The 12,048-nt window shown below is 33.9% G+C and overlaps 1 protein-coding gene across 1 annotated transcript; it reads right to left on the minus strand.

Moving 5' to 3' along the window:
- Positions 1–867: 867 nt before the first annotated feature.
- LOC113319634 (myb-related protein 306-like) lies at positions 868–2,509 on the minus strand. Its single transcript, XM_026567876.1, has 3 exons — positions 2,280–2,509; positions 1,920–2,049; positions 868–1,820 (listed from the first exon to the last, which is right to left on the minus strand). Exons 1-3 carry the CDS (start codon positions 2,410–2,412, stop codon positions 971–973), a joined length of 1,113 nt encoding a protein of 370 aa, XP_026423661.1. The 5' UTR covers positions 2,413–2,509; the 3' UTR covers positions 868–970.
- Positions 2,510–12,048: the final 9,539 nt, after the last annotated feature.

Below are 12,048 nucleotides of genomic sequence, written 5' to 3' on the forward strand. Positions count from 1 at the left end.
ACAGACCAGCGGTTCTTCCATTACTTGTTTCGCAAGTGAAATCTCGAATTTTGTTTTTCTAGCAAAAATACAAAGATTTCGTGTTGACTTTAGTCACACTGAGCAAGCAGAAAAGGTGCAAGATTCTTGGGCAGAAGGAAAAAGTTCGCAAGAGAAAAAGCACTTAGTCAAATACAAATGTGTACAAACCAGATGTCATCTTGTTAATTACTCATGTCTCAATCACCAGTTAATACTCACACCAACCAAGATTTATTTGCAGGTTCAAGTATTTCACTTAAACGGTAAGAAAATCCATATTTTACTCCAGCCAATGTCTACGACTCTACAGCTTAATGACAGTGTCTAGTAAATGAAAAAAAAAATACAGTAACAATTAAGATGGCACAGTAAAACAAATCCAACAGAATATCATTATCTTCTCATTTCGTAATAATCAGAGAAACATGGCCAGATACTCGACCCTAATTAAATCCAAAATAGGCATTTGATGCTGCTTCATATTTTCAAGGCTAGTGCCAAACTCCACATGGTAACCAAACCACATTATATCATTGAAAACTGGCTGGGCAGGGGATCGCCCACCGAAGAACCACGTACTCTTGCACCATAACCCTTTAAGAATATGATTAAAGGTTGGTGTCACTAGTGATAAAATTTCTGGGTGATGATTTTAATGACCTGATATTAGTGGTAAAGGCACCATTGATAATTCGGCAGCACCAACTTCTTTATCAATCAAAAAAAAAATATTACATTACAATTTAATTAATAGGAAAATTAAGAGTTAAAAAGGCACATAATTACTTTTGTGCACTTTTTTTCTTCTATAATGTACACTTCTTCTTTTAATTGCTTGTTCTTGGATGAACCACAAACTTGATTAATTAGAGTCAAAAACTAATTAAACAAAAATCATCAATAGATAATAAGGAAAAAAGAAACAAAACAAGAAACTACTGTAGTTTAATTAAAAGAACTCAGAAGTGTTGTTATGATCATCTTCATCATCACAACCTAAAGAGATTTGAAATAATCCTCCTTCCTCCTGACCTTGAGGAACAATACTCTCATCAAATAACCAATTCTCAATGACTGAGAATGGTACTGCTTCATTTTCAGATTTCATGATCAGCTGATTATCTTTTCGCTTTTCATCATCTTGGAAATACAGATCAGTACTAGCTTGATCATCAACTGTAGAAGACATTGACTGAGGAGTAGTGATAGAGTTAGAAGAAGAATCAAACCCAAAAATAGATTGATCATTTGCTTCTGGTTTTGAGGTGCTGCCTTCGACATCACTGCTAGAAGTTGTAGATTCAGTTTTAGTAGTAGTTTTAGTTCCTACCCCAATATTTGATGATGATGAATTAGTAGTAGTAGCCGTAGAAGCAGACTTTGGAGAATTCTTCATCCAACCTTGAAGTAATCTTGAGATATTTTCAGTACTAGATGCATATGTAGCAGTAGAACTAGTAGTTGTTTGTGCTGGTGGTGGTGGTGGATTTGCTTTGACAAAATAAGAATCAGAGTAAGAAATCTGTGATGAAGAAGAACTAAATGATGTAGGGATTGTTAAAGACTTGTCATCAAGAGATAATGCATCACTCAAGGCTTTCTTGGCTGTGCGCATGTCAGTTTGGAGTCTTCTTTCCCATTGCCCTTTAGGAATTGCTGATTGTTGATCTAAACTTGAGAACCCATCATTTCCAAGACCTGATTCAAGTTTCCTTAGCTTCTTTCTCAAATGGGTATTCCAGTAATTCTTGATATCATTATCTGTTCTTTGTGGAAGATATGATGCTATTGCTGCCCATCTGTATACAACACCAAATGAAACACCATTAGTATCTGCATTTCTAGAGAGGAACACACAGAGATAAAGAGACAGAGAGATCATGAATATACATATATACCTGTTACCCAAAAGAGCTTGAAGATGAATAATCATCTTTTCTTCATGATCAGTGAAATTACCACGTCTGATCCCTGGCCTTAGGTAATTAGTCCATCTAAGCCTGCAACTCTTACTGCATCTCAACAACCCTAAAACAACGTCAAATAAGAATCCAGTGTGAGTCAATTTAGCTAATTAAAATAATATCAAAGAAGAACACAGTCCTGAGAAAATTATTTAAAATGAAATAGAAAATTATTACTAGTGCAGAATAATCATGAATCCCAATGAGAATGTAGGATTAAAACCCTTGTTGTTTTTTATATTGATCACAAAACCCATTAAAGAATTAAAATGAAATTAAGCAATGTATGTATACCTGTATGTGTGGGAACAGCTCTCCAATTCCCAGGACCGTGTTCTTGAATGTAAGAAACTAGAGCTATGTCTTCTTCAGGAGTCCATGGACCTTTCTTCACTCCTGTTTTATCACAGCATGGTGGTCTGCCCATTTTCAGATTTGCTCTCACTAACCAGTGTTGAAGCTAGAACAACACTGCCGGACTCTTCTCTCTCCAGAACTTCTTATTGTTTTTAGAAGAAGAAATGAGTAAGCGTCCAATGCTATTGTTTCTCGGTCATATGTATATATAGAAGAGGACTAGTGGGTCTAGTACCATTGACCATCAAAGAAAGAGAGTGAAGGATTGGGTGGATCGAGAGTCAAAAAGATGAAATGAAAAACATTTATTTACTATTTAAGTTTTGCAGAAAAAAAGTCAGCCGTATCAATGCTTATTCTGCTGCAATTCACATTTCACAATAACGCGTGGCATTCAATGTACCAATAGGCAATAGTAATCCAAAATCATGCTGCATGCTTAATAAATAATAAATCCCTCCAAAAACCCACGACAGCTGCTAGTTGTATCTGCCTATCTTGTCAAGTAGCCATTAAGTTTCATCTTAGAGCTTTTCGTGTGTACAATCAAGTCTGAAAAAGTGGAGGAGTATAATTCGAGATTCAAGTAGAAGACTAACAATGCTAATCTCTCTTCCGAAAGCTGCTCAACTTTTTTTTTCTTTGAAAAAAAAGAAAAGAAGGAAGCTTTTATAAGAGAGATTTACATAACCAGAGGTTTATAAGGATCATTTACTTCACCGGATGAAAAAAGAAAAGTGAAATATTCATTATTTTTTTTTTTTGGGACAAAAAAAGCATATACCATATGGATATTTTAAAATCGTCCATATCTAATGCTTACTACACTTTTATACCCGAAATATAATACGGTCCTATGACATTCACTCATAAGATTCACAACATATGTCACATCGCATTAGCTTTTGTGATTGTGAATAAATAAAAAATTACAATATTGTGTTGGAAAGAAAAAAAATTTAAAAAGAAAAATGAAAAATTGGGACCTAAAACTTATTCCCTCCGTCCCTATTATATAGTCGGAGAAGTAAAAAAATGTAGTCCCTGTATATAGACAGACATGTATTTCCAATGTGATTTCTTTCATATATACCCTTATTAAAAAATATGATATTCACAAATTTATTGAATGTCTTTGTAATTCCCAAAACCAATTATATTTTTTAAATATTTTAGTGAATAAATTTTTTTAATAAATTAATATTTTACATATTTTCTAGACAAATGTATTGAAATTGGTGAGGATAAATCAGATACAATTAGTAAAATTTATAAAAACTAAATTTTTTTTATTCTAAATGATTTTCGCTTTTCCGCCTATATATAGGGGACAGAGGCAGTAATAAATAAAGTAAAAAAAAGGATGTCATATTAATTTCATGTTGGGAGAGTAAAATATCCAAAAATTAAGCCCCATGGAGGAAATTATTCGGCAGAAGTTTGAAGGTTATTCCGAGGCATTGTTTCCTGATTCTCTTAATCATGTTGGCATTGTTTCCTGATTCTCTTAATCATGTTGGCATTGTTTCCTGATTCTCCTATTAATTAATGTTGTTGGTCATAACCTATGTGCTAGATTTAAAATCAAGAGATATTAGTTAACCCAAATACTTCTTTACAAATAAAAGACGTTACAAGTATAAGCTTTTCGAGAGATTCTTATGGAAATATTCAACTACTTCAACTTTATTTTCTTTTTCCTTATAAGCTTCAAAGAACAAATAACGGATCTGCAATACTCAAGGAGTTGATTTCTGATGAACTATTTGGGAATTTAGACTTTATTAGAAACCTCGGAAAAATCGAGCTAGGTAAGAAAACTGAGTTGTTGCAGTCTCTTAGAAACCCTGCAGATTATCACCGATGGGGTGGATAAAAGAATATGAAAGTGTGGTCGGGATTTCTCAATTGCAAATACGTACAATTTTCTAGACATGCAAGGATGGCTTTCGAAGATTTCTCACAACAACTTCAGAATTCAAAAAATTTACTAAAAGTTTCTTTTTTGGGTATGAGTTTTTGTTTTCAAAGTGCGCACCAACTCTTGATTATTTGCTAAGAGCTGGCAAAGCGCAACTTACTAATTGCATATTATGTCAGTCTGATGCTCAAATGCTTATTTTATAAATATGTGTAGCATTGCTATAACTCTCATAAACACCTCTTAGACATCTATGATCACTAAAAAAAATCGTTTGCGTGCATCAAGATTAAATTCTTAAGTGTTTAAATGAGTATCATATTGCTTAATAGTTCATAAGGCATATTTTCCAAATAACGGTTATCATACAGGGTTCCGTAACCGGACCACTGTTTATATTATTTTATGTGATTTCAAGACTAACTTTTCATATGCTTACTTGAAATACTAATTAGAGTTTCATCTAAACAGAGGAAGTGTTTGCTGGAATCTCAAGTATCTTAGCTTGAATTCTAAGAAACCCTCAGCCCTGAATATCTATAATTTTATTAGAGATGCTCTTTCAACCTGGAAATTCAGGCACTGACACTTTGTGTCCTAGTTGATTGATAAAGTCATCCTCTATTGACTTGGGTTTCCTCTGAGAAACATAATTAGGTATACGACTTAAAGACTTAACTTGAGGATTCTTGAAGCCAGGTCTGACTATCTTTACCTTGATAGTTCATGTATCATGATCTTGCTTTTATATTATCGAGATTCTCGCAATCTCTTTCAGGCAAGATAGATAGAAATCACGAAGTTATCTTCCTCAAGATAGGTATCTGAAAACTATTCTTAATTGATTAGTTAACGATTGTTCTTGAGAGGTGGTTGAGAATCCAGGATTCTCAGCTAACTGAGTGTAAGTGTTTTGGATTTGTGGGGTTTGTTAGCTTTGTCTATTTTAAACAGATTTACAAGCCTTGATCTTTGATCTAAAGGAAAATTAAATAGGCTTATATGTTAGAGGATGACTGGTATCAAAAGTTTCACTTAGGTTGAAGCAACTCTTAGGCTATAAAGGATGCCAGGTAGGGGAATCAATTACATAGATCCTTCGAGGTTCAAGAGACGTAAGGAACGCGACTGTAACTGAATCGCTTGGATAGTAGATTTGGTCTCAACTACATTCCAGACCGAAATCTGATAGTAGGTTAGTGCCTAAGCTGCTTAATACAGTTTGGTGTTCAAATCTTGACGAGGTACCGAGGTTTTTCTACTATTACCGTTTCCTCGATAACAAAATTCTTGTGTGTGTGTACTCTTTGATTTTCCGCATCTTTTGATTGTTAAGAGTAATACATAGGTTCATACTCATATTAAAACGAAAAATTTAATGGTGTGCTTGGTTCCCTCTCATTCTCAATTGGTATCAGAGCGGGTTCATGTATTAAAGTTGTCACGACTGACATGATGATCTCTTACTTTGATAGGAGTAATCAATTTACATATTTCGAGTGTGTTCTAAAAATCATCAATGATGATCTGAATATTGATTTGAATAAATTCGTTGATAATCTTTGTCATGAAAAACAATAATTGATAAAGAAAATTGATGGACTTCATTGTGAACTTTATATCATAAATTTTTATCTTCGAGAAGGATCTGAAAGAGAAAAGTTTATTCAAAAAGAGTTGGATGATCAAATCCGTATCAACAAGGACATTGTTTCCATGTTAGCTAAACTGAAGGCCACCTTAGCAAAAGTTCTTGAGGATTTGAAATCTGAAAAAGAAACATCTAACTCTTCGAATGATCCAAGTCATTCATTTGTTGATTCTTGTTTACAGAATTATCGACGATCAGGAGATACATAGGGCCTTAGCTTTGTTAAACCTGATATGACAAAAATTTCACCGAAAGGACCTGATGATGGGTCTACCATTAATTTATGTTGGTTCATGTATGTTTTGAGGTTTTTATAATCATTACCAACGTACTTGTAAGCTCTTTCGACAAAAGTTAAAAGCTTCTAGAGTTCTTTATGCATATTGAAAGATTTACAAAAGTACAGGCAAGATTTCCCAATCCAGGGAAAAACTAATGTCAGTCTGGGATCCTTTTACCTTACTCCACTTCACCCTTTCAGTGATTTCTCGATAATGGTTGTAGCCGACACATGACATTTGAACTTTTATGGTTTGTGAATGCGGACGATTTTAAGGATGACCTGTAACCTTCGGAAATGGGAGTTATTGCTACATCAACAAAAAGAGAACGATCAAACTTCAAGGAGTACCTGAAACTCATGATGTTGTTTACGTCAAAGGTATGTATGTTAAAATCTTCTTTCTGTTAGTCAAATTTGTGACAAAGACCATAAAGTTATCTTCAATGCTAAAGGATGTGATATTGAAGATAAGTCAAGAAAAGTAGTTTTTCATGGCATTCATGGAAAAAATAACTGTTATCTTCTTAATATCCAGTTTAATCTTTGTTGTAACTTGACTAAGGTGGAATCTAAACAACTTTGGCATGAACATTTTGGTCATATTAATTATCGCCTTATTGGCAGGATCATCAATAAAGAACTTATTAGAGGTGTACCAAAATCAATGCCAAAGTAGATGATGTTTGTGGTGCTTGTCAAAAAGGTAAACAAGCTAGAATTCTACATAAATCATCACAAGACATTGCCACCAAAACTCCACTTGATTTAATTCATATAGATTTGTTTGGCCCAATTCAACAACCTACTATTGGAGGGAGTAAATATGCTTTCCTAATGGTTGATGATTACACCAGATTCACTTAGGTGGTGTTCCTAGCTCGTAAGAATGATACCCTAAGTGAATTTAAGATTATTGTAAATAGAATCCAGAATGAACAAGGTCGCAGACTAAAGAAAATTAGGAGCAATCATGTAAAAGAATTTAAGGATGCTGAGGTATTTGAGTATTGTGACACACTGGGTATTATTCAACAATGTTCTTCACCAATAAATCCACATGCTAATGGAGTTACAATACGGAAGAACAGAAATATCCAAGAAATGGCCAAGGGTATGCTCCATAATAAAATCTTACCTTTAAAGTTTTGGGGAGAATCCATCTTTACAACATGTTATTTGATTAACCATGTATACCTACGTTCACAAACATTAAATGCTCCATATGAGTTACGGTATGGTAAGAAACCTAAATTAATTTATCTCCGTGTGTTTGAAAGCAAGTGCCATATTTTCAAGGATCGAGAACAAAAAGAGAAATTTGATTCTAAAAGTGACAAAGGAATTTTCCTAGGTTATGCCTATGATAGTCATGGTTTCCGAGTATATAATCTCAGAACCAATATCATGATAGAATTATTGCTAATGTTATTATTGATGATTTGAGCGATTATCATCATCATGATAACTCTCCAGCTGAGTTACCCCATATGGACACGACTGAGAAAGTCAATGACCCACCAACATAAATAGAAGGTTTTCCAACGATTACTAATCTTGATATGACTAGTGACGAGGAGAAAATCCATGAAAAGGGTGTCCCGATTGAACGTACGCATGCTCGAAAGTTATGGGTTCGTTGGGATCATGATACCAACAATATCATTGGAGGAACGTACTTTACATCTAAGACGAGAGGTCAGGTCCAAAATATATGTAACTTTGCATGCTACCTGTCTCAAGTTGAGCCTAAAAATATTGATCAATCTTGCTTGGGTTATTGTTATGTAAGATGAAATAAATCAATTCAAGCTACAAGAAGTATGAAATCTTGTTCCTTGTCCTTCTAGTGTAAATGTTGTAGGTACCAAATGGATATTTAATAACAAATCAGATGAATTCGGAACAGTGGTTCGAAATAAAGCAAGATTTATCTCTCAAGGCTACTCACAGATTGAAGTAATAGATTTTGACAAAACCATAACTCATGTTGCATGTCTTCAGTCCAGGTGTTTGGTATCAGATCATGCTTGTTTTCTCAAGATTAAGATATATCAATTGGACGTAAAATACGCATTCTTTAATGATTTTCTTAAGAAAAAGGTCTGTGTTGCTCAACCTAAAGGATTTGAAAGTCCAGAAATCCCGATTATGTCTTTAAGCTCTATAAGGAATTATATGGATTCAGACAAGCTCCACGAGCATGGTATGAAAAGCTACAAATTTTATTTTTATAAAAGGTTTTGCTAGAGGAATTGATAAAACGTTTTTTTTATCAAATGTAATGGAAAGGGTGTTTCAATAGTTCAGATCTATGTAGATGATATCATTTACAGATCAACATCCAGGAAAATCTCTGAAGAATTCCAAACCACCTTGAGGAAGGAATTTGAAATGAGCAATGTCGGTGAATTGAAATACTTCTTGGGGTTTAAAATTCAACGACATAAGAATGAAATTTATATTTCTCACGAGAAATATATCAAGGAACTTTTTAATAAGTTTGGCCTTGAAAAATCTACTCAAAATTCACTCTCATGGCCATAACTGGGAAACTAAAAAACGAAGAGAATAATGTCAAATTAGATCATAAACTCTACAAATATATTATTGGAAACATGTAATATCTAACAACAATCAGATCTGACATTCTTCTCAATATTGGTTGTTGTCTAATATTTCAACCAGATCCCAAAAGAGTCTTATCTTGCAGCTGCAAAAGGAATCATCTGATGTTAGAAAAACTATTGGTTATGGTTTATCTTATACCTTTGATATTAACACTAAAGTTCCGGCTTATTCTGACACAGATTGGGCAGGATGTGCGGAAGACATAAAAAGTACATCAAGAGGATTTTTTCATGTGCGTCTAAATCTTGTAGCTTGGCATAGCAACAAACAAAACTCTCAATCATTTTCAACATGTGAAGCCGAATACATTGACGGAGGTTTGTGTTGTACTCAACTCTTATGGATGAAACAAATGTTTATAGATCATGGAATAAATACTGGAACTATGAATATCTTTTGTGATAATTCAAGTGCGATGCCAATTACTGAGAATCCCGTTGAGCACTCAAGAACAAAGCATATTGACATAAGATATCATTTTATCAAAGATATCTTTGAAAAAGATGTTGTCAAAATGAATTTTCGCCTTCTGAAAAACAATTGGATCATATTATTACTAAACTATTAGATATCCGAACGTTTCGGAACCTTTGGAAAGCTATCGGTGTTGTATAATTCACCAATCTAAGATAGTATCTTTGCCCGTGATTTTATTTCTGAAAACGCGGAGGTACCAAAATACACCGCCAACTTTTTCTTATGAAACCTGTATGAAAAAACTTAAATACAATTCATATATTTCAACTTAATGAATCTCAATCAAGGAATAATATTTAGAGTTATGTCTCATTCTCTGACAATCATAAAGTTTACAGAGACTAGTCCGTGAACCTGATTTATGTGTGAGAGTTCTTGGACGATTCCAAAAATGAATATCCAAAAGTCACTCAAGTCGTATCCAACAAACAAGGATGGATGTATCTACTTAGATTGATCTTTTTACAACCTGTAATATTTCAATTATAAATATAAATATTATAATGCGAAAAGAAATAACACAGACACCACAAATTTTGTTAACGAGGAAACCGCAAAATGCAGAAAAACCCTAGGACTTAGTCCAGATTGAACACCAAACTGTATTAAACCACTACAGACACTAGCCTACTACCAATTAACTTCAGACTAAAATGTAGTTGAGACCTAATTAAACTCTCACATCAACTCAGTTACAGTCACGTTCCTTACGCATCTTGAATCCCACCAGGACTCCACGCAATTGATTCCTTAGCTAACGTCATTTACATCTTAAGAGTTGCTTCAACTCAATTGAAGACTTTAAACCAATTTTCCTCCCACAGATAAGCCTATATGGTGATTTCTTTTTTGATTATAGATCAAGCTGGGAAATTGATAGCAATAGACAAAGTCTAGCTAACCTCAAAATCCATACTTATGCTTCCCAAAGAGCAGCTTAGATTATTACCCACTTCACAAGTATTAAACCTGTGGAATTCACAAAGTCTGAGACGAAGAAAAGTTTGCAATGTCTATCTATCTTGTTTGAGTGAGCATCTCAATAATCGAACAAGATCAGGATACACTAACTATCAAGATAAAGATAGTTGGACCCGGCTTTACGAATCCCTAGGTGAAGTCTTTTTCAGTCGCTAAACCCTTTAAGGGTTTTAGGGAGAGAACGACTCTAGTTTACGACAAACACACACAAAGAATAGTGTCAGAGATTCAAAATTTCTAGTTTCTTGAGGTTCTCTCTTATATAGACTTTCAAAGTATAGGTTGCTTTAGGTTTACGCTAAGATAGCTTTGGAACCAAGCAAATAATATCCACCATTAGATGAATATTTGAAATGTGATTAACATACCAAGATATACAATCTGGTTAGGATGAACCATAACTGAACTATGTAAAAAGACATTGTTCATGGACGGTTAACCGAATCTAGCCGATTGAACCATAAGCTTAATCATTTTCATATAACACTTAAGACTTTAAGCTTGAGTCACAACCATCGGTTATAATGAGATGAATCGTGTCTATATAGTGTTTTTAGAGATTTATTCAAATACTAATTATCTCATAGAAATAATTTTATGTGGATCTAAAAATATTCAACAAGGTAAGTACGTGTACTCTTCGTTGTTCGTGACTATTTTTGTCATGGTACATATATTGGGGTATGTATACCTTTAATACAAAAATAAGTTCTGGATCTTACAGATATTTTCCGGTTTGCGTACCGGGTATGGATACCACACCGGTTTCAAAACCAAAAGTTCTTTTTCGATATGCATACTAGGTATGCGTACCATTCCAGGTTCACGAGTTCACCAACTTTTTGTAGTATGAATACCGTGTATGCGCACCACTAAGTCACTGCCGAACTATACCTACGCCGGTACGTGTACTGGGTACATGTACTGCGGCTCCAGAACTATAACAGTTTTCCCAGTTTGTGAAACCGATATGCATATTTTCTTGTATCTAGATTTGTAGTAGTTTTATATTTTTATCTAAATCAATTTGAAACATTCCCAAATAAGATCAATGACACATATCACTGTTTCAGGCTATTTTCGATTGATAATCTTGAATCACTATTTACATTATGAACAATAAATAGTCCTTAACCGAAATTCATCAAGTATGAACAAATTTTCACTAAGCTTAGTCATATATATTTAGAGAACTAATTACAAAGATAAACTTGACTTGAAATTCTTGATATGCTTGCAATAGTCTAATTAGTCATGTGACATAGTCTCATAGATAGAAGGATGAATATAACTTGAGAAATAGGTGGTTCAGTCTTCACTTACCTTTTGTTGAAAAAGTTCTCCAAAAGCTTCGGTTGATCTTCGACTTCAAACGGTAGAACGCAGTCATATCCGATTCTAAACTACACTTTTATCCTAATCCGAAACTTGACTAAATGTAGACTAGAAATCAAGATATAGTTTTGATCAACTAAATTTGACAACAAGCTTGATATAGCAATACTTGTGAGTTCGACCGAGCAATGCTCTAACCATCTCCCCCTTTGTCAATTTTAGTGACAAAAACTATCAATACATATGCGTTAAAAAACAAAACTTCAAAAACTCCTTGAATCCATCATGCTTGATTTCCTTGGTTTCTTCAACTCCTTGAATTCTTCGTTACTTCAAGTTGTAATGATTCTGAACGTGTTCAACTCAGCATCGTTGTTGTTTGAAGATCCGCAGAGATTACAACTTTGAAAACAAATATTCCCAATCGTAT

This window comes from Papaver somniferum, chromosome 10, assembly GCF_003573695.1.
Source record: "Papaver somniferum cultivar HN1 chromosome 10, ASM357369v1, whole genome shotgun sequence".
Lineage (NCBI taxonomy): Eukaryota > Viridiplantae > Streptophyta > Magnoliopsida > Ranunculales > Papaveraceae > Papaver > Papaver somniferum.